At 35.4% G+C, this 24,223-nt stretch overlaps 1 protein-coding gene and 1 non-coding gene across 17 annotated transcripts; both read right to left on the reverse strand.

Moving 5' to 3' along the window:
* Positions 1-248: 248 nt before the first annotated feature.
* Positions 249-9,021, reverse strand: LOC112769084 (uncharacterized). Of its 16 annotated transcripts, none has more exons than XM_072225847.1 (8): positions 8,629-8,934; positions 7,617-7,736; positions 4,117-5,949; positions 3,713-3,823; positions 3,181-3,329; positions 1,922-2,043; positions 1,680-1,796; positions 249-530 (listed from the first exon to the last, which is right to left on the reverse strand). In XM_072225847.1, the coding sequence occupies exon 3, from the start codon at positions 5,898-5,900 to the stop codon at positions 4,269-4,271; it is 1,632 nt and encodes a 543-aa protein (XP_072081948.1). In that variant the 5' UTR covers positions 5,901-5,949; positions 7,617-7,736; positions 8,629-8,934; the 3' UTR covers positions 249-530; positions 1,680-1,796; positions 1,922-2,043; positions 3,181-3,329; positions 3,713-3,823; positions 4,117-4,268. The 16 variants fall into 16 exon arrangements, with proteins under 16 accessions (XP_072081948.1, XP_072081956.1, XP_025669275.1 ...); XM_072225855.1 differs by lacking the exon at positions 1,680-1,796 and having other exon boundaries at positions 4,117-5,671; positions 5,760-5,949; positions 8,629-8,930; XM_025813490.3 differs by lacking the exon at positions 1,680-1,796 and having other exon boundaries at positions 8,629-8,936.
* A 13,935-nt stretch (positions 9,022-22,956) lies between these two features.
* On the reverse strand, positions 22,957-23,064 carry LOC112773682 (small nucleolar RNA R71). Its single transcript, XR_003188219.1, has one exon. It is a non-coding gene; the product is annotated as a small nucleolar RNA R71 (small nucleolar RNA).
* Between the last annotated feature and the right edge of the window lie 1,159 nt (positions 23,065-24,223).

Genomic DNA, 24,223 nt, shown 5'->3' on the forward strand with positions numbered 1-24,223 from the left:
CAAAAACAAAGTGACGATGTCATGGGGAACAAATCTGTCCAAAAATCAACGTCATTTAACGAATACAAATTTAAAATTTCGTGCAATATTATGAAATGTATTATACAAAAAGTTTAAGACACCTTGTGTGAGTAAGTAGCTAAAAGTAATTTGTATGCCTCTCCTAACCACAATTCATGTTTGTATATGGCGTAACCAAAATAGTTTGAGAGCAAAATTTGATTGGTGTGTACAAATTTAGAGAACAATGATCAGAAACTCAACTGCATTATTTTTATTCTGCAAGGAATAACCTACTACGAATATTAGTCGATTTGAATTTACAAATACTTCTAAGTACTAAGCAGAGTGGGAGAGTGCAAGTGATTTCCAGGAGAATGGGCTTTCCTTGCTTCCATTAGTTTTTTACCCTTAAGTTTGTCTTCTTTATCACAATTACACAGCTCTCATAAAATTCTACAACTTGGGAGCTTTCCTACTCATAATTAGCAAGGCAATTGTCATGTTACACCATGGAGCTACCACAATTCCTGTAAAGAGAAGCAATCCATCTCATTAGATTTTTGCTAAATTTAAAACATTGAAAAAATTAAAACTAAAATCACCTAATTCCCAAATTTGTCCCCTAAAAAGAATAGAAAAGTAAAATTGACTCAAGATTTTAAAGTAATAAACTTATATCTTGCCAAGAAACGTAATTAGTTCCTCTGTATAGACTTTTTAGCCATAAGGAAATACACAGATTCGGTATGGAGAGAACGATATAGTGGTTGAGCTCCATGAAGAATTTTATATATCAAACTCATCCATGAAAGTTTTAACTCTACAACTCAACATAGAAGAATAGTTCCTGCATATTTTGTCAGGGGTGAAATATAGGGTTTACTCAAAATTCTAAATTCTGCATAATTTTCCCTAAAGCCTAAAGGTGCAAGTGTGCTATTCAGCTAGAATAAGACATTTGTTTTTGGACAAGCTAAGATCAGTAAGGCCGGTGACAAGAATTAAGAGTGCCACATATCTCTTTTTCCATATGCAAAAGTTGTACCTGAGCGCTTGCTCAAATTTTAGCCAAAGGGTTCTTTATCCTAGGTGTTCACAATGTTTTAGGGCCTAAACGATATGCATGGACAACAAATTTAGATGTACTTACCCATCAAATTAAAAATAAATTGGTCATAAAAATAAATACATTAGATATAAAGATTCACCTATGTCAAATTTCATAGAAGCTATATACTTGTTAAGAATGATATGAAGGTACCAGAACAAAAAGAAAGATTTACATATGGTATTGATTGACATGTAAAAAAATGATACCAAATTTAAGTACAAAGACAGAAGATAACATATGACACATTAGTATAAAAATGACTAATCTTATGCCTTGAATTTACTGCCAACCTATGACATCATATTGATCCTTCCTTATCACTCTTATGTGACAAACTTGACCTCCAAAAGAATCATTTCATGAAATTTGATATTAAAAGAATATTCTTGATGTATTTAGGAGAACCAAACTAACCACAGAAGACCAAATAAAATGTTCACTGCGTTCTCTTGTACGGAGACAAAAACTAAAATAATACAAACATAAGCCTCACGTTTTGTAATATAAGTTTAAAAAAAAAGGGGTATCACTCTCCTATCCTACCTCCATATATCAAAACTGTTACCTCTAATGTGCCCATATATGGAGTGTAACCAAGAGGAAACAGGTGACATTAACAGCTTCCCCGCCCAAAAATAAATAAATAAATGAATAAGGCTCAATATATTTGGTCCTCTGATTCCTATCAAAAGAAATAAACAACATGAGGTTTGGCCCCATCGAAAGAACAAATTTAAAATTTAACGGAGGAAGTTCGCAAAACATTAACAAAATCGCAATTTATAAATAAGGTAAAGGAGGCCACACCTGGGTGAAAAACTTTCTTTAAACAAGGGATAGCATTTCCAATTAACGAATAGTAGATTAGTGAGTAGCCATCTGTATAACACCTTTAAATGCCCTTTGAAATGGACCCTAGGCTTCCATCACTGCAGGCGATGCAAATATTTTAGAAGCAGCAATCATGGCAACAAATATTCACGCTAACAATTTTTTTTTTAAAAAAAAATAAATGTATATGGAACTAATCATTTAAGTTTGACAACCATTTAATAAAAGCTGCTCCAACAGTTACGTTTATAAATGGTTGACTCAGGAGACATTTATTCCCTTGGGCTGTATAGTGTATATGAAGGTAACCAAATTTGCATTGTAGCAGATAAAGTAAGCTAGCAGCATCAGCTAGCCAGCTCAACATCAACCATTCTGTAATTCTCATAGGAGATGGATGAGCACCACAGCAGGCTCTCGAAGTTTGATGGAGATACAAAAGGTTATTGCCTATTGCTTTGAAGTTCAGAAATAGCATGGATAATAATATGCAACAAGGATAGAATGCAAGTTCTACAAACTACAATTACTGACACTCCTTGCAAGTAAACCCATTGACTTCATTCATGAAAGTAGTTTTGTGAAGTTATATGTTCTAATAGAATCATAGTTGACCTACAATATTTGTGCCTCCTAATAAAATTAAAATCTATATCCTCCATACGTCAACCATATAGTACTTGCTTTAGAAAAATTATAAAGGATAACATTGTAAGAAGCTCATCCCTATGAACCAACAAAACTCCATAGTGGACGAAACTCAAACTCATGATACCCTTTCATTTTTCCTCCTTTCTTTTATCCCACTTATCAATAATGTAAGATTGGGGCCTACTTAACTTCTCAATATTATTCAACTCAAATGCTTTATTATGTCTCGAATTCACAATTGCTTGAATGCATGAGATGGTGATAAATCGTAGAACATAGCTGTTTGCACTGTGCCAACATGAGAACCCAAAAAATTTGAAGTCAGTTCAGGAAAACTCAGACCTTACCCATATGCTGTGTCCAACAAATGTGGCTACTTCATAGGCCATAAAAAATTAACAGTTTTGGATAGAGTTACTTCTTCATTTCTAGATACTAATATAAGCTGCTACTTCTTTTTCTTAAAAGAAAAAAGGATAATAATTAATATTTTCAAGTTCTAACAAAAGAAGTTTCACCAAATGGATGTGAATCTTCAATAAAAACGGGTAAGACAACGTTGAGGAATTTTATTGGACAATCACCTTTGTATCATGTATCTAACCAACTTTAGAAAAACTTTGGAAGGAATCTATGTGGTCCATATAGTTGCATCAAATTTCAGTTTTGGTCCTTTCAATATAATTTTCTCGGTTTAGTTCCCTTATAGTTTCATCGCATTTAGCTATTGATCCTGTAAGAACACCACCAAAATAAATTAAACCATAAAACACAAATCTTAATGAAAAATAGGGACCAAATCTTTCTGAACAATAGCAAATGTAGAGACTAAAGACTAAAATCTTAAATAATAATAATAATAATAATAATAATAACAAGGACCAATAATACGCAGAGACTGAAAGTAAAATTTGTAAATACTTGAAATTATTAGGAGCAAAATGAAAACTCTGAAAATTGTAGAACCTAACTCTTGTTTGAGGGGTAACTTATTTGTTTTCTTTGGTAAATGTTTCATTAATCCTTTCTTGATACTGACAAAAGTTAATACTTGTTTTTCATACAAGGAAGTACAGATAATGCACGAAAGGAAAGCTTCAACAAATAGACACTAACCAGTTAGAACAGCGCTGATTAATTTTATCGGCGACCATCTCCCATCATTACTATTACCAACATTGTAGGCCTAAACTTCCTTCCTGCTGAATTTTTCACATGTTTCCATCTCTGCATATCCTCACTATTAATATACTTCTAAATTTCCAGCATGACTTCAATTTTTAAACAGTGAAGTTACAAAGAATTAACATTCCACATTACAGTTATCTCCATTTCTTTCAATTATAGTTCAATATTTCGGTGTGCTCTTTAGTAATGAACTCTTAAATGAACATAGTAATCAAATATCACTATATGATAAGAAGAATAACAAATAAATATATTAGTAAAACATAACCAATTTGTGATGAGATAAAAATTCAGCATTCATTTGAATAGTTAGTGGAGGGAAGCATATTTACCCACAAGTTCAAAAGAATCAGCAGAAAGTTGGAAGGATTGGCAATTCAAGTTCCCCTCTTGATAATCTCTACAAAAATAGTGACATGCAACAAGATGATTGTATTTCTCAGGGGAAAATGATGCAAGGCAGAGTCTAATTGCAACTAGAACTTCAATAAACCAGAACTGGCATATCTGCATTTATATTTTCATTATAAGATCTTTCCAGTGACAAGCCCAAGCTTTGGTTCTCAAATAGAATTTTCCTAATATGAGCAGCCTCACGAGGCATTCCAGCCTTCAAAAGACAGGAGCATAAAGTTTTAACAGTAATGTCATCTGGGGAACAACCAGCTTCCAACATCTTGTAAAAGATGCCAATTGCTTCACGTGTTCTTCCCTTCATACAATATCCAACAATAAGAATGGTATATGTCAACTTATCAGGTTTGCACTTCTCCTCCATTTCTAGTACAATTGCATTAGCCTCATCAACATTCCCAGATTTGCAATATCCATCAATAACAGGATTATAGATAAAGGGCTGTGGAACAATTTCACTTTGCTTCAATAGCCTCAAAATGTCATGAGCTTCTTGTAGCCTATTGCTCTTGCATAGAGCATTAGTAAGCACAGAGAATGTATACAAATTCGCAGAAATATTTCTTGCAAGCATTTCATGCCACAGGTCCATGCCATGATTCACCTGCCCAGCTCGGCAATATCCATCAATTAGCGAAGTGAAGGTAACAACATCAGGGGGACAACCGTGAAAAAACATACTGTCATGCATGGCTACTGCAGAAGCCATGTCACCCATCTTAGCAACGCCATGAATAAGCACATTATAAGTAAATGTATTAGGCCTAATTCCAGATTCAACCATTTCATCAAAAAGAGAAGTTCCCTCTGTTATCTTACCCAGTTTGCAATAAGCAGATATTATTGTTGTATAACTTACAACATTGGGGGCAAAATCAGTTTTTGAAGAAACATCTTTTAGTAGATCGCGTGCTTTATCGACTTTGTTATTTATACATAAACCATGTATAAGAGTGTTATATGTAACTATATCGGGTTGACAACCATAGCTAATCATATCATTGAGAAACTTAAAAGCTTCATTGATTTCCCCAGCTCTGCACAAACCTCGCATTACAATGTTGAAGGTGAAGGTCTCTAGATGACGTTGCAATCTCATAAGCTCCATGAGTAAACAAACAGCATCATCTAATTTCTTTTGATTTACCAATACATTCAACAAGCTATTATAAACAATAGCATTCACAGGTGCCTTATTGGAATGAGATTCAGCAAGTAATTCCCTCGACATATCAAATCTGTTTGCCAGTGCATAAGAAGAAACCAAGAATCCTAACAGCTTACTCTCAGGCAATTTCCCATCAGATTTCATACAATTATATATTAATGTTGCTGAATTGTGAAGGCCTGCTTGACAAAGGGATCTTAATAGCACATCATAAGTCAAGTATGTGTGAGATATGTTCAACCTTTCCCTACTAAAGTGAAAGAACTTCAAACGCAAGGTGGGATTGTTCAGCCGTTTGATAACCTCTGATGCAAGTGGAGGAGTTAAATGATCACTAAAATAACCAAAAAATCTATCCAATGAGTTTGACCAAACAAAAAGAGTTGCGGCAACCTTCACAAACCAAATCTCAGGTCTTATGATCAGCACTTTCTCCTTAAGTGGTACGGGAGCAGATCTTTGGTGAGCATGAGCACAACTATGCACAAGGGCAACCTTGGAAGCTCGTACAGCAGCAGAAGGGTTTGTGAACATAGTTGTTAAACTTGAACCTGTGACTGACTTCGCCAGAGGCACTGCATCACTGGTTCAACAAAATACAATTACATTAATAGATTGAAGTATTGAAAGAAGAACAAAAAAGGCATCAAAATTCAAATTATGAAATATATAAAAACATTAATTCAAACCTAATCAATCAGCATAATCTCACTCTACTAAGTCCCTGTTAAGATGTTCTCAACTTGTGATCATTTCAACTTTCAGACTTCACATTAACTCATTTACAAACTCAAGTAAATGGGCAGATAATGAATTCAAGCTATTTATTGACTACCTCAATATAAACCATGAACAAATACAGAACATAACAAAGCCAATCAATCATAAACACAGCCCAGGACGTCTTTCTTTTTTCTGGTCCCACATTCAGTTAATACATGTCTAATTCCACATACAACAATATCACCTCATTCATTGATATTAAAATAAATAAATAAATAAATAAATTAAAGAATAGAGAAGATGTAATGTAAGTGTTAATTGTTACAACATTTTCACAATGCAACAACTACAAATTCATTGATTACAATAATGTAACAGTTGATACAGTGCTGGAAGTTATGAAATAGACATTCGTATCAGAGAAAATAGGGATCAGCTTCCAAGAAGTGACCCAAGGTGAGGGAACACTGCAGCAACAGCGCAGAGAGTCAAGATGGCAAAAGGAGGTGTGTTTGAATTCTTGCACAGGCTGAGTTCTCCGGCGGCGACACTCTCGTGCCATGAATGCGCAGCATCAACGTGCAGCGGCACAGCACGGTGAGAAGGTGGTGGCGTAAAACGGGATATATAGAAGAAAGAGAAGAATTGGAATACCAGTCAATCAGAGTTTAAAAATTTTACATTTTTTGTTATTTTCATTTAAAATCTACGTTATTACTTAATAGACCAAACATTACAGAAGGTGAATAGCTTATGTGTCATCTCTTAAGACAATGATCCATTCTTTCTCACAATATCCTTCAACATTTTCCCTCCATCGTATGTTATATGTCCAAGCATAATGTTTTATTTATGCCATGCTTCATGTTTTATTCATACACTTCCTATCCTACTTAAAACAATACAAAAAATTCCAATGACATGCTAGGGTTTGACCAGCTACACTTTCTTTGCCCAACTAGTTTGGTCTTCACATGTGCTTTGTTCTAGCTGCATTTTGAAAGCTAATGTGGAAAAATGGCACCCCAAATATTGAAATATTCTAAGCTACCTGCATTCAAATACCAAAATTTTTTCCTATAAAATGGGAGTCTGAGAAGGGAGAAAAAACATTTAAGAGAGTGTGAGAAATCCAAAACAGTTCTGTTGAAATCTGGTATTGAATCTTATACAAACAATATCCTTCATTGTTTTGCATTTGTTTTACCAACTACTAATCATCATCACCTATATCTCATACAAACACTCCATTGTCACTCACATTCACAACATGTATTAATAATAGCAGAGCAATCTATGTTAGAGAGAAGAGCATAACAAATCACAAATCATTATGTTATGCACATTCCAAGTGAACAGAAACTTGGTTTCCCTCATTGGTTAACATCAATAAATCAACAAAATTGTATGATATACGATTATGCAAATTAAAATGGCATTTCTGTTTTCCTCAAGCATAGACAGAGTAAGAGTTCACTGATCAGGTAGATTTCTACCACAAACAACAAAAGAAACTTTTTCTCATACCTGTTGTGTCGTTAGAGTGCAAAATTCTTATAACTATATTTATATTTCTGCAGCATCTCCCACGTTCTCCTCACCATCGCCATGCCCATTAATATCCATTTGATAAATTGCACTGGCAACCTAAACATATACATGCCAAAATAAGACATAAAGTTAAAACTCGTGATGAATATTGCTTACTTTTAGTATGAGTCATAGAAGCCAAAATGGTTTATCTTTATTGAACCAACATTCCTATCAATATTTCTAACCAAGCCATAATTTCATAAGATAGCACCAACTCAGTAATTCACAAACATAACTACTCCCAATCTACGTCAAAGGAAGCTCCAACTTTCAATATCTATTTGCAACAAATTCAACAATAATTCTAGATTAATCAAATCAGTAACGAAATAAATAAAACAAAAAACAACAATTAAAAATGATTCCACTATTTGAATCATTTATTTGAAAGGGAAACCTAATTGAGGGGAGTAAAGAGATGGATCAACCGATCAAGTAGCATCTGCCAAAATCAACTTGGAGTACCTACGAAAATTCAACTCACATTAATTCCATGTTCCCTAATGAAAAATCAGAGTACTACTCACAACATCATTTTTAGTCATCACAATGTGTTTTTAGATGCTCTCTATCACAATGTGTTCAACTAATCCATATTCTTAACCGATTAAGCCATCAATATTCAATAGTCATAATCAACTAATCAGAAATCAAGATATCGAGAGAGGCACAGAAAAGTAGAAGAAACACACCATCAATGCCCATTCCATTAGGGAAATTCTAATGCAAAATTTCTCTCACTCCAGAAAATGACACAAAACACCATACAAAATACCATAGTTTAATAGTAAATTAATTCAATTTAGTGAATTTACACAGGAAGAGAGAAAAAAAATGAATACCCGGATAATATATATATATATATATATATATATATATATATACAAAATTAGGTTACAGAAAGAGAAAGGACAGCTAATAGAACATGAAGAATGAGAACGCATACCTAACTTTCTGAAGGAGGCAGTGTTCGTTGCGGTGCCAGCAGCATAGTTTGCAGGCGGCGGCGGCGGCGGCGGAGGCTGGTTGATAGAACAGCGGCGATGTGCGGAGGTTGGAGCGAGAGTACAGAGGTAGCGACCGAGACTGGGTGAGAAGAGAGCACAGCAGCAGCGGAGAGAGGGACAGAAGACCAGAGGAGAGGAGGCAGCGATGCTGGAGAAAGAAGTAGTTGTCGTTCTAGTGTATGACAGAGCGAGAGACTGGGGGCTGTGGAAGAAGATTAGGGATTTGTAGTGTGATAGTGGTAGGGGTATTTTGGGGGTTTCCCTCTTATGTATTAAAGTGGGATATTAGATTTTTTTTTTTTTATAATACATTTAGAATATCAACACTGTCTACATTCATGCAAAAAATTTAACAAAGTCATCTAAACATTTTTTTACATGCCCCCCCCTCCCCCCACCCCCCCAACCGGCAAGTCATGTGAAATACACGTGCTCATCCCTCCTCCTTCTATTAACATAACAGAATTACGTAATACTTCTTCTTCAATATAAACATTCTTTAGCGTTAACGATTTGCATTGTAATTTTCGAATCTGCAATCTTTACTGCTCGTCGTTTTTTTTTCTTTTATGCTGCTTGTTATTCTTTGTTGCTCGTCGTTCTTCCTCTTATTCTTCTTCGTTTTCTTATTCGATCTGTGGATTTATCTCCTTCAAATTTCAATAGGCTATTAACACAATGAATAATTCAACTTGAAATCAATTGAATGAGGACGATTTGAATTATTCTTCTGAAATGAATCAAGCAGACGAGGTTTGGATTTTTTTTAATCGAATTGAATTGAATTGAATGGACTCAGGTATTCTGAATTGAATTGGATTGATAATCTCTAAATTGTAAACAGAGGCGTTTTGAATTTGATTTTATATAATGAATAATGTTTCATTCATTAGCATTATACAATTATTTCACCTTAATAACGTGTTCGGTTCATTATGCAGAAAGCTGTTTGAATTTTGAATTTATATAATGGATAATGTTCCGTTCATTTAGCACTATACAATTATTTCACCTTAATAACATCTTCAGTTCATTGTGCAAACCAAGTGTGTTGTGGATGAACAATTTGTCCCAAAGGTCGGGATGACTTTCAAGACACTAGAAGAAGTTGGAAAGTTCTACAAAAATTATTCCAAACTTGCCAGTTTTTCTACCAAAATAAGGAACGACTCGTAAGGGAGACGAGATTAAGAATCAACTAATCATGTGTAAAAGAGAGAGGAGGTGGAAATCCAAGATATCTCCAATTCTGAAGACAAATCCCTCAGCGCATAAACTGTATAGCTAGGATCTACGTACACATATTGAAGGATGTCGATCTTTGGACAATTTCTAAAGTTGTTCTGAATCATTCGCACCCCTGCTGTCCAGACCGGGCAAAGATGCTCAAACAACATAGAGAGCTAAGCATGTTCGTGCGTCGCACCATTGAAACCAACGAGGAAGTTGGAATCAGACCAAGCAAAACTTACCAATCATTCGTAGTAGCAGCTGGCAGTCACCGGAAACTAAGTTTTATAGAAAAAGACGTGAGAAATTACATCACAAGAGAAGTACGGAATGTTTCCGAACAAGACGATGCTAAAGAATTCGAGAAGTACTTATTAAGAATGAAAGAGAATAACCAAAATTTCTTTTTCGAGCTTAACCTCGAAGGCGATCACTCCATCAAAAATGCATTCTGGGCCGACGCAAGAAGCAGGGCTGCATGCGAGTATTTTGGAGACATGGTTTCATTCGACACCACTTACAGCACACACAGGTATTCGATTCACCGAAATTAAGTCTTTTCGTTCACTGAATCTTCACATTTCGGTTCATAACTGTGTGAGAGTGTCCATTTTTGCAAGTACAATATAGTTTTTAGTTCTTTTGTGAGCGTGAATCACCACGGTTAGTCGACACTTCTCGGATGCGCTCTAACGAAAAACGAGGACATCCAATCATTCAAATGGCTATTCGAGTGTTGGCTCCGTTGCATGGGAGGGAAGGCACCAAAAGGCGTTCTCACTGACCAATTAGCATTGATGCAAAGGCCCATCCAGATGTTCATGCCAACAACAATTCACCGGTTGTTTATCTGGCACATCATGAAGAAGATCCCAAGCAAACTAAACAGCTACAAGCGACACGAAGAAATCGAATAAGAGATGAGCCACATTGTTTGGAACTCGTTCACAAAAGACGTATTCGACAGAAACTGGAACGATTTTGTCACAAATTACGGCCTCGGAGGCAACAAGTGGCTCTCAGGTAAACGAGGTTTTAATTCGAATTATTTTCATGCCGTTAATTTTTTTTGTTAAAATGAGCATAGATTTTGGTTTATGATGGCTCATGTTTTTGGTTCATTCTGCAGAGCTATATGAAGATCGCCATATATGGATTCCAGTTTACATGGATCACCACTTTTGGACCGGGATGAAAAGCACACAAAGGAGCGAGAGCATGCACGTATTATTCAACAAGTTCATCACACGCAACAACTCCTTGAGTTAATTCGTGAAGCAATATGACAATTGCCTAGTAAGCAGAGAGCAAAGAGAAAGAGAATTCGACGCTGCAGATTTTCACACCGTAATACCGTGCGCAACAAAATCAGCAATAGAGGCACAGTTTCAGCACGTGTATACCCACGAGAAGTTCAGGAAAATTCAAGGACAATTCAGAGGAAAGGTGAACTGCATCACAAGATCAATGCATTCCACCCTAGGTTTCACAACATACGAAGTAATGGAGCAGGTTTCCAACTCCACATTCAACAAGTTTTTTGTTACTTATGACGCAGTATCACGAGAAGTAAAGTGCCAGTGCCTGCTGTTCAAGTCAAGGGGCACACTGTGCCGCCATTCTCTGGGTGTCTTAAGCTTCAAGTGAGTAGATAACGTGGCACCAAAATACATATTGGAACGTTGGAGCGAGAATATAAAGAGGAGGCACACACATATCAAGAGTATCCAAGATGAGCCTCTATTGGAGCCAAGAAGCAAGAGATTCGACGATTTGGTATTTTAGTTGCACAATACGAATTTACATCAGAGTCTGAGGAGCTGACCGAAATTCTGTACCAGGCGTTTGACAATGTCATGGCCGAGATGCAAGAATATCAAGCGAGAAGCAAAGGAAAAAGTTCGTTATCCCACGAAGAAGCGATGTTGAGCAATATGAACGACCTTCAAAGCCCCCCACGTATTAGAACAAGAGGCCGGCCTAAGAACAGACTAGAATCAAACTTGGAGAAAAAGATCTCAAACGCCACGAAGAAAAAGAAAAAGCCAGCTCCAAGAAAGGTAACACTGATTTGTTTTCGATTAGGGAAAATTCATTTGTGCATTTTGCTAATATATGATTTATTTTCTCTTTTGCAGTTGAACTTTTTAGACGGCGGATCAACGGTTTAGTCAAGCTCCAGCCTTTACAATGCACCGAATATGAATTATCTCGGAGGAGTTTCAGTTTTTATTAACATAAATTTCCATTCATGTATGAGCAAATTTCGGTTCATTGCAGTTATAGGAGGGTTAATTTCTGATTGATGTTAGTCTTTATTGAATAGTCACTTTTTTTGTGTTTGATATTAGCTCTCTGAAATTCTTTATTGAATTGTCACTTTTTTGTTTATTGAATAGTCAATTTATTTTGTTATGTCAAAGTGTTCAGGTGTTTCTAAAACTGAATACTGATAGCAACATTTTTTTAAAATTAGCTCTCTGCTATATTGATATATGCACTTTTTTGTTCATCCAGTGTATTAATTTCAGTTCATTTATGTTTTTGGGGATCTTAATGTTTGATAAATACCCTAATTCCATTCACTGTGAGCCTGGAACAAAATAGCAGCCAGACAGTTCCAACAGATCTATACATTAACATCTCAGACCGATAGGACAAGGACTAATCCATCTTAAATCAGATATATACATTAACATTAGATTTCCAATAACATTTACATTAATATTCACATATATACATTGAAAGAAGTAGTGTTTGCTTTTTTAAACAAGTTAAAACAAAATAGTGTTAATTACAACCAGTCAAACAAAGTATATCATATTTACTATCTATATCCCCAAATGTGAATTTATAAAAAGGGCTGGAGAGGGCAGCAGATGGCTTTGGGAGTCTTATGCCTTCAGATGCCCGAATCACTTGGTCTCTGATTTTGTTCAGTTTGTACAACAGAATGTTTGGACTATATTCGCACTTGAAGGCATCAGTTTCTTCCTACAATTCAATTGAAAGGAATGAGTTACATAAGAAATGAACCCAACTGAAATAAGAAATGAAATGAATTTCATTAATTTAGAAATTACTTACTTGTGTCCAATTTTTATATTGATACCTCTTCTCTTTTTTTATCTTTCGAGGATCAATTGTTTCTAGCCATTTCATGACGTACATCCCGCAATCATAGCTAAGCAAGAAATAAGTAAAATATGATTGATAGTATACAAAATAAAACACATTAAAAATAGCACTATAGCAGAGAAAGATTTTTACCTTGTACGTTGACCATTCAGCCTAATATACTCTGCTTCTTCTCCCTCTCCGCCCTCCATTAAGAGTTTTGCCCCAGTGTAAACCCTCATCTGGGAGATTATTAATCCAGGAAAGGGATATAAAAAGTGAATGAAAATTAGCAACTACAATGAACTGAACTATGTTCATGTTCTGAATAAAACGTGATAAATATTAAATCAACAAGAGAAACATTTTGTACATGCAAAAGAACCCAAGTGAACACATACGGATGAAGTGAATGTAAATCAGCAACAACAATGAACCGAACTCTATTCATATTCTGAATAAAACGTGATAAACATTCAATCAGCAAGGAAAATATTTCTGCCTGCAACTTTTATGTGCAACTTACTCATTAACAAAAGCTTCTTGCGTTATACTTTCGGAAGGGACATAAGTAAATGCATCTTTTATTAGCTCTTCCTTAAGAGAACTCGGAAGAGACACCGCAATAGGAAATCTAAGGAATATAAACAAAGAAGAAGTCAATGTTGAATGATTAGAATAGGTACCGAGAAACTGAAATCTGCACATTGAAAAATTCATATATCCAAAGGTTGAGAACGAGTTTTTTCTCGAACCTTAATGATTTGGAGTTCAGGATCATGTGTAGTGCTACTGACATTTAAACACTAATTCCGTATGATTAATTAAACAAAAATTATTACCTAAATCTAAAAGACCAACATAAATATTTCAACTGACACATGTGGAGTTTGTAAACTCAATTTTTGATGGATTTTCTTTCTTCTAAAAACTTTTACCGGGATTTCTGGGGTATTTTTCCTAATAAAAAAAGATACAAAATTAAAATCAACAACCAAGATTAAAAGCAGAGGTCTAGAAACACATCAAATTTATTTTTGGAATCCAATGAACCGAATTTAAAGAAAGAAATGAACAAATTTACCTGGTATTGGCTGGGGTATTTACAGACGGTATGGAGCTCGTTTGAGTCTGTAAGAGATGTTTGCTGTCCAGATTTACAGTTGGCAGTCTAAGCAAAATAAATAAATATTACTCAGTAAATCCAGAGGAATTAGAAGAGGTTTTAGGAAAAGTTAGCAAACAAAGAAAAAGAACTCGATATAAGAAACCGACTCTTACGTCTCAGATAATCATTTCGCGCCTCTGTCGAGTCAAAGCCATCCGGAGCAACGTTTGTTTTCTAAGCTCCATCATTTCTTCTCTTTGCTCTCTTTTCTTTTAACAGTTGCAAGTGCTGACCCCTTTACTCGTTCACTTCTGAAAATTCATAAAATAAGTATCAATGAACCTAAAATAAAGGTATTAATTAACCCAAAATATGATTTCGGAAACTTACTCCCTTTCAGATTCGGTTTTGCTCTCTGAATCTATCAGAACAAGCTTGCTTGATTTGATTTTTGTTTTCACCCCTTTCTGGTTGTTTTCTTTTCACTGTCAGAGTTTTTTCGATTTCTTTTTCTCTGCAACACATACAAACACATCGAATTTATACCAAAAAACAATATCACATCTGTAATTTACTTAACAAGCACACATAAACAATTTTCATAAAGAAAAGCCAAACTAAACCAGATGAACATTATACAATCACATAAATGAACCGAAAATTATCAATTCCCAAACTTACTGTTTTTCAGATTCGCTTGTGCTCTTCGAATCTATCGGAACAGGCTTCCTTTTTTTGCTTTCTTTTTTAACCACCTTCTGTGGTTGTTCTTCTTTTTGTCCCTGTTTTTTCAATTTCTTCTTCTTCTCTGCGATACATAAGAACAAGCGCATAAGAATAATTTTCACCAAATACAAGCAAAATTAAACCAAATGAACATCAAACTTACTGGTTTTCGGATTCACTTGTGCTTTCTGAATCCGTGGGACTGCTTTCAAATTCACTTGTTGTTTTCAAATCCATCAAAACAATATTTTGTTTTTTCACCAGCCTCTATTGTCTTATTCCTTTGGTCGGCGATGTTTTCTCGGATTCAGATTCGGATTCGGGTTCAAAAAAATTGTATTTTTCCGAAGAAGAATCTAGAACAACATTTTCGTTTCTTCTTTCTTCCGCTTTCCCTTCTCTTTCTCCTTCAGAAAAATTCTTTTCTTCTCCACCTTCTTTCCTTTTGTCTTTTCTTCCCTTGATTGTGCTTTATATAAAAGTCCCTAAAACACAAGCTTATTTAGTTAGCAAAGTATTTTAGAAGCATCTGAAACAAAATTTCAAGGGAAATTTTTGTTTAGTTTACCATTGTATCCGTTGCTTCCTTAGAAATCTAGTCGAGCATCATCTTCCGTGTCCAGTGGGCCACCCACGGTGGCCCGGGAGCCTCTGGTGCATCCAAGTGAGGGAACTTGGATTCATGGAAATATATTAGCATCAAAACAAACACATAGCCATCAATGGACTGTTTCTTTCCCTTTCTCCTATTTTCAATCCCTTTCCTCAAGAAGCTCAGGACATGAGTTGCCCAATCCCACTGTTGGATGTTGTCCACACGAGGGGCAAGCGGCTTATGGATCAGGGAGACCATGCTTACTGTCGTCGTCAGCAAGAAGACTTCTGGTTGAAGACAACAAAAGTCCTCCAGAATTTCTGCTGGTTCTCCTCCCTATCAACACTCATATTGAGGATTGATTTTGTCAAAGATGCTAATGTAGCACTTTTGAAGCTGTCAATTATCTACTTGTCCGCCTCATTTAGTATGCTGTACTCAACTTTTTTAGGAAAATAATCCTCTACAATATTTTAACCAGTCAAATAGGCTCAGTTTTATTTTCTGTACACAAGTGAACCGAAAATAAAGTAAGCAATGAACCGAAGTAAGCACAAGGTGGAAAGTGTATTACCGCCGTGACTTATGCCCAGCGCAGCTGCTACCTTGTCATGAGTTATGGATATTTTCCCATAGAGAGTGTCCAGGTATCCATAATAGTCATCATAGCAAGCTATCAACTCTCTCAAGAGGTTGTGAGAGACGTTCATTTCTGGGACATGTGCCAGCGCACCAAATCTCATTTCTTCAACAATATCTTTCTTTTCCTGACTCATTGCCTTGAACACCCTCGCTATTGCCTTTGTATGGCATCTGAGATTGTGAGTTTTCTGCAATGTTTTGAAATAGTATGTCACAATATATTTATAATACAAAACATAGTTTATTTGAATGAAAGGGGATAAATATATTTAATGTGTACATATGCTTACGTTATAACGTGGCTTCTACTTTTTTGTCACCATCGTCTTTTTTATTTTTGCTGTAAGAACAAAAAAATTTGGTCAATACTTCACCCAATACACCGACAAGCACAAGCATGCATATTTTAATCAGCGAATCAAAATGGCCAACTCCACTAAATCGAACACCATTCATGTTTTAGATAAAATGTGATAAACATTCAATCATCAAGAAAAGATTTCTGCATGCAAAAGGACTCAACTGAACACTTAACACTCAAATAAATGAAAATGACCAACTCCACCGAACTGAACACCATTAATGTTCTAAATAAAACGTGATAAACATTTAATTATCAAGAAAAATATTTTTGCATGCAAAAGAACTCAACTGAACACACTAACAATCAAGTGAATCAAAATGGCCAACTCCACTGAACTGAACACCATTCTTGTTTTGAATAAAATGTGATAAACATTCAATCATAAAAAAAAAGATTTCTACATACAAAAGGACTCAACTGAACACTTAACAATCAAATGAATGAAAATGACCAATTCCACTGAACTGAACACCATTCGTGTTCTGAATAAAACATGATAAACATTCAATTATCAAGAAAAATATTTCTGCATGCAAAAGGACTCAACTGAACTCAACTGAATACACTAACAATCAAGTGAATGAAAATTACCAACTCCACTGAACCGAACACCATTCATGTTCTGAATAAAATGTGATAAACATTCAATCATCAAGAAAAAGATTTCTCCATACAAAAGGATTCAATTGAACGCTTAAAAATAAAATGAATGAAAATGACCTACTCCACTGAATTGAACACCATTCATGTTCTGAATAAAACATGATAAACATTCAATTATCAAGAAAAATATTTCTACATGCAAAAGGACTCAACTGAACTCAACTGAACACACTAACAATCAAGTGAATGAAAATTACTGACTCCACTGAACCGAACACCATTCATGTTCTGAATAAAACGTGATAAATATTCAATCATCAAGAAAAATATTTCTCCATGCAAAAGAACTCAACTGAACACTTAACAATCAAATGAATGAAAATGACCAACTCCACTAAACAGAATATCATTTATGTTCTGAATAAAACGTGATAAACATTCAATAAGAAAGAAAAGCATTTCTGCATGCAAAAGAACTCAACTGAACACACTAACAATAAAGTGAATCAAAATAAACAACTCGACTGAACTGAATAAAAATAAGAACACATTTCCATTCCTATGCCCGAGTTACGCAAAAAAAATTGAATCAGAATAAGTTGATCTACTAAGCGAAGCAACTCAATCCAGTAAACCTAAAATGCAACTAGGAGAAACACGAGATTGCGAGATTTTAAATGAACAGTAGTTTTTATCATACCTTTTGCAGTCTCTGTTCTTGTTTTTGTTTGTTTCTTCTTCTTTCTTTTGAAATCTTCTCGCGATTCTTCAGTAGAACCAGTTTCGGCAAAGAACACGAGTGAAATTTGAGAGATTTTGAGAGAGATTCGAAGTTCTCCAGTAGCGGTTTCACGGTTGAAGAAGGAACGTTGTTTCATATTTAAGGCGTGAATGAATGTTAACGTTTCAGGGGTTTGGGGCGCATGTATTTCATGTTTCATTTAATGATATTAGATTTTTTTTGTATTGGGCCAGCTTGGATGGACTTGGATGAAAAATTACATGGATGAATTTTACCTTATGTGTTTTCATCCTAAAAAATGTATTATATTGACATTTTTGAATTTTATAAAAATAAGATATATAAGTTTTTATGTTAGTCAATTTTATTATTTTTACTTTAACAAATAGGTCTTTAAAAGTGAGAGAGAATCACTTATATATCTTATTTTTATAAAATTTAGAGATCTCAACTAAATAAATTTTTCATGGGATAAAAACATTTGATGCAAAAATTTTTATAGTCCTATTTGAATATATACTCATACATTTATAATGCTTATATTTAAAGATAAAATTAAAATAATAATCAAACATCTAAAATTTAATCAAATAAGGTTAAATTAAAGCAATTTATAATCGATCCCGCTATACATTCAAGCATTTTTAACAATCAAATCTAATCAAGTTGGTCCAAATCCAACAAAAATCACTCACACAACATACGCTTGAATCACGCACTTCTTTTTCTTCGTGTTCCTTCTTCTTCTTCACGCGTTTCCTCCACATAGTCTTTCTTTTATTGCTGCTGCTATTACTGTGTTTTTTCCTTCTCTTCTTTCTTTTCTTTTGGTATTGCAGTTGTTTTGAGGTTTGATGAGCGGATAATTTATACGCTTTTTGACATTGTTTTTAGTATGTTTTTAGCAGGATCTAGTTACTTTTAGGGATGTTTTCATTAGTTTTTATGTTAAATTCACATTTCTGGACTTTACTATGAGTTTGTGTGTTTTTCTGTGATTTCAGGTATTTTCTGGTTGAAATTGAGGGACTTGAGCAGAAATCAGATTCAGAGGTTGAAAAAGGACTACTGATGCTGTTGGATTCTGACCTCCCTGCACTCAAAGTGGATTTTCTGGAGCTACAGAACTCGAAATGGCGCGCTTCCAATTGCGTTGGAAATTAGACATCCAGGGCTTTCCAGCAATATATAATAGTCCATACTTTGGCCAAGAATTGACGACGTAAACTGGCATTCAACGCCAGCCTTCTGCCCAAATCTGGCGTCCAGCGCCAGAAAAGGATCCAAAACCAGAGTTGAACGCCCAAACTGGCACAGAAACTGGCGTTCAACTCCACAAATAGCCTCTGCACGTGCAACACTCAGGCTCAGCCCAAACACACACCAAGTGGGCCCCGGAAGTGGATTTATGCATCAATTACTTACTCATGTAAACCCTAGTAGCTAGTTTATTATAAATAGGACCTTTTACTAGTCTTTTTGACCATCTTTGGACGTCTGGTTCTTAGATCAGAGGGGCTGGCCATCTTGGCCATGCCTGGACTTTCACTTATGTATTTTCACGGTAGAGTTTCTACACTCCATAGATTAAGGTGTGGAGCTCTGCTGTGTCTCGATGAATTAATGCAAAGTACTACTGTTTTCTATTCAATTCTTCTTATTTCGCTTCTAAGATATCCATTTGCACCCAAGAACGTGATGAAGGTGATGATTATGTGTGACGCTCATCATCCTTCTCCCTTATGAACGCGTGCCTGACAAACACTTCCGTTCTACATGAATTAAGCTAGAATGAATATCTCTTAGATCTCCTAACCAGAATCTTCGTGGCGTAAGCTAGAATAATGGCGACATTCAAGAGAATCCGGAAGGTCTAAACCTTGTCTGTGGTATTCCGAGTAGGATTCAATGATTGAATGACTGTGACGAGCTCCGAACTCGCGATTGCAGGGCATTAGTGACAGACGCAAAAGGATAGTAAATCCTATTCCAGCATGATCGAGAACCAACAGATGAATAGCCGTGCCGTGACAGGGTGCGTGAGCATATTATTCACTGAGAGGATAAGATGAAGCCATTGGCAAGGGTGATGCCTCCAGACGATTAGCCGTGCCGTGACAGGGCATTGGATCATTTTCCCGAGAGATGACCGAAAGTAGCCATTGACAGTGGTGATGTATCACATAAAGCCAGCCATGGAAAGGAGTAAGACTGATTGGATGAAGATAGCAGGAAAGCAGAGGTTCAGAGGAACGAAAAGCATCTCCATTCGCTTATCTGAAATTCCTACCAATGATTTACATAAGTATTTCTATCCCTATCTTATTATATTAAATTCGAAAACACCATTATCACTTTATATCTGCCTGACTGAGATTTACAAGGTGACCATAGCTTGCTTCATACCAACAATCTCCGTGGGATTCGACCCTTACTCACGTAAGGTATTACTTGGACGACCTAGTGCACTTGCTGGTTAGTTGTATCGAAGTTGTGACAATTATGAATTAAGATCAAAGCACCAAGCTTTGGAGCCATTACCAGGGATTGTTCGAGCCTGGACATCACAATTTCGTGCACCAAGTTTTTGGCGCCGTTGCCGGGGACTTAATTGTTCCTGTTTGGCACCAAGAATCGTCTGAGATCCCAATCCCGGCAACAACACCAAGTTTTTGGCGCCGTTGCCGGGGATTGTTCGAGTTTGGACAACTGACGGCTCATCTTGTTGCTCAGATTAGGTAATTTTCTTTTCGTTTTTTTTTCAAAAAAATCTTTCAAAAATATTTTCAAAAATCTCTCATATGTTTTCGAAAAAAAAAAATGTTTTCAAAAAAATTTTATTCAAAATTTTTAAAGAATGAATTCTAGTGTTTCATGAAGCATGTGAAGCCTGGCTGGCTGTAAAGCCATGTCTAAATTCCTTTGGACTGAGGCTTCCAACCATCAGTTGTTACATGACTGTAGGGTATGTCAGGCATGTCATGTCTGAATTACATGCTGAAGCTTGGCTGGCCATTGGCCATGTCTAGTGTTTTGGACTGGAGCTTTCATTGAAAGCTTGGCTGGCTAGTGAGCCATGTCTAATTCCTGGACTGAAGCTTTAGACTAAGAATGCAAGATTCCTGGAATTCATATTAAAAATTTTGGAATCCTTATTTTTTTTCTTTTTCATATAATTTTTGAAAAAAAAAAATTACCAAAAAATTAGAAAATCATAAAAATCAAAAATATTTTTCTGTTTCTTGTTTGAGTCTTGAGTCATATCATAAGTTTGGTGTCACTTGCATATGCATCTTGCATTTTTTCGAAAATTTCATGCATTCATAGTGTTCTTCATGATCTTCAAGTTGTTCTTGGTAAGTCTTCTTGTTTGATCTTGATGATTTTTTTGTTTTGTGTCTTTTCATGTTTATCATATGCATTCTTGAATTCTTAGTGTCTAAGCATTAAAGAATTCTAAGTTTGGTGTCTTGCATGTTTTCTTTGCATTAAAAATTTTTCAAAAATATGTTCTTGATGTTCATCATGACATTCAAAGTGTTCTTGGTGTTCATCTTGACATTCATAGCATTCTTGCATGCATTCATTGTTTTGATCTAAAAATTTCATGCATTGCATCATTTTTCTTGTTTTTCTCTTGCATCATAAAAATTCAAAAATAAAAAAAAAATATCTTTCCCTTTTTCTCTCATCAAATTCGAAAATTTGGATTGACTTTTTCAAAAATTTTTAAAAATCAAATTGTTTCTCAGGAGTCAAATCAAATTTTCAATTTGAAAATCTTATCTTTTTCAAAATCTTTTTCAAAAATCAAATCTTTTTCAAAATTCTTAGTTATTTTCGAAAATCTTTTTCAAAAATCTTTTTCTTATTTTTATATCAAATTTTCGAAAATAACATAAACAATTAATGTTTTGATTCAAAAATTTCAAGTTTGTTACTTACTTGTTAAGAAAGAGTCAAACTTTAAGTTCTAGAATCATATCTTGTGATTTTTTATGAATCAAGTCATTAATTGAGATTTTAAAAATCAAATCTTTTTCAAAAACTAATATCAATCATATCTTTTCAAAAATATCTTCTTATCTTATCTTTTTCAAAAATATCTTTTCAAAATATCTTTTCTAACTTCCTAACTTCTTATCTTTTCAAAAATTTGTTTCAACTAACTAACTAACTTTTTGTTTGTTTCTTAACTTTTTCAAAACTACCTAACTAACTCTCTCTCTCTAATTTTCGAAAATATCTCCCCTCTTTTTCAAAAATTTCTTTTTAATTAACTAATTATTTTTATTTTTTATTTTTGATTTCAAAAATTTTTCGAAAAATACTAACAAATTTTCAAAAACCAATTTTCAAAAATCACTAACTCCTTTTCAAAAATAATTTTCGAAAATTCCCTCCTTCTCTCTCATCCTATTCTATTTATTCATTCATATCCTAACATCTCATCTCACATCTCTTCCATCGGTACAGTTGTGTTTCTTCCTTTACATCACATTCTTTGTCTCCCCCTCTTTTCTTCCACTCACAAAGGGATCCCTATACTGTGGTATAAAGGATCTCTATTATTATTATTATTTTTCTGTGCCTTCTTCTTTGTCATATGAGCAGGAGCAAGGACAAGAACATTATTGTGGAAGCAGATCCAGAACCTGAAAGGACTCTGAAGAGAAAATTAAGAGAAGCTAAAATACAACAATCCAGAGATAACCTTTCAGAAATTTTCGAACAGGCAGAGGAGATGGCAGCCGAAAATAATGATAATGTAAGGAAGATGCTTGGTGACTTTACTGCACCTAATTCCAATTTACATGGAAGAAGCATCTCCATTCCTGCCATTGGAGCAAACAACTTTGAGCTGAAACCTCAATTAGTTTCTCTGAGGCAGCAGAACTGCAAGTTTCATGGACTTCCATCTGAAGATCCTTTTCAGTTCTTGACTGAATTCTTGCAGATATGTGATACTGTTAAGACTAATGGAGTAGATCCTGAAGTCTACAGGCTCATGCTTTTCCCTTTTGCTGTAAGAGACAGAGCTAGATTATGGTTGGATTCTCAACCCAAAGACAGCCTGAACTCTTGGGATAAGCTGGTCACGGCTTTCTTAGCCAAGTACTTTCCTCCTCAAAAGCTGAGCAAGCTTAGAGCTGATGTTCAAACCTTCAGACAGAAAGAAGGTGAATCCCTCTATGAAGCTTGGGAAAGATACAAACAGTTGACCAAAAAGTGTCCTTCTGACATGCTTTCAGAATGGACCATCCTGGATATATTCTATGATGGTTTATCTGAGCTATCAAAGATGTCACTGGACACTTCTGCAGGTGGATCCATTCACCTAAAGAAAACGCCTGCAGAAGCTCAAGAACTCATTGACATGGTTGCTAATAACCAGTTCATGTACACTTCTGAAAGGAATCCTGTGAGCAATGGGACACCTATGAAGAAGGGAGTTCTTGAAGTTGATACTCTGAATGCCATATTGGCTCAGAATAAAATATTGACTCAGCAAGTCAATATGATTTCTCAGAGTCTGCATGGAATGTAAGCTGCATCCAACAGTACTCAAGAGGCATCTTCTGAAGAAGAAGCCTATGATCCTGAGAACCCTGCAATAGCAGAGGTGAATTACTTAGGTGAACCTTATGGAAACACCTATAACTCAACATGGAGAAATCATCCAAATTTCTCATGGAAGGATCAAAAGCCCCAACAAGGCTTTAATAATGGTGGAAAAAACAGGTTTAGCAATAGCAGGCCTTTTCCATCATCAACTCAGCAACAGACAGAGAACTCTGAACAAAATGCTTCTAATTTAGCAAATCTAGTCTCTGATCTATCTAAGGCCACTGTAAGTTTCATGAATGAAACAAGGTCTTCCATTAGAAATCTGGAAGCACAAGTGGGCCAGCTGAGTAAAAGGATCACTGAAATCCCTCCTAGTACTCTCCCAAGCAATACAGAAAAGAACCCAAAAGGAGAGTGCAAGGCCATTGACATAAGCGCCATGGCCGAACCTCTGAGGAGAGGAGAGGACGTGAATCCCAAGGAGGAGGACCTCCTGGGACGTCCAGTGATCAATAAGGAGCTTCCCTCTGAGAAACCAAAGGACTCTGAGGCTCATCTAGAGACCATAGAGATTCCATTGAACCTCCTTATGCCCTTCATGAGCTCTGATGAGTATTCCTCTTCTGAAGAGAATGAGGATGTCACTGAAGAGCAAACTGCCAAGTTTCTTGGTGCAATCATGAAGCTGAATGCCAAATTGTTTGGCATTGATGCATGGGAAGTTGAACCTCCCTTGTTCATCAATGAACTAAGTGATCTGGATCAACTGACATTGCCTCAGAAGAGACAGGATCCTGGAAAGTTCATAATACCCTGTACCATAGGCACCATGATCTTTA

The sequence above is a fragment of the Arachis hypogaea genome, chromosome 18 (assembly GCF_003086295.3).
Source record: "Arachis hypogaea cultivar Tifrunner chromosome 18, arahy.Tifrunner.gnm2.J5K5, whole genome shotgun sequence".
Taxonomy (NCBI): Eukaryota; Viridiplantae; Streptophyta; class Magnoliopsida; order Fabales; family Fabaceae; genus Arachis; species Arachis hypogaea.

Bases quoted from the DNA above. Each gene is read 5' to 3' on its own strand.
- LOC112769084 (XM_025813493.3), bottom strand. From the start codon at position 5,900: ATGTTCACAAACCCTTCTGCTGCTGTACGAGCTTCCAAGGTTGCCCTT.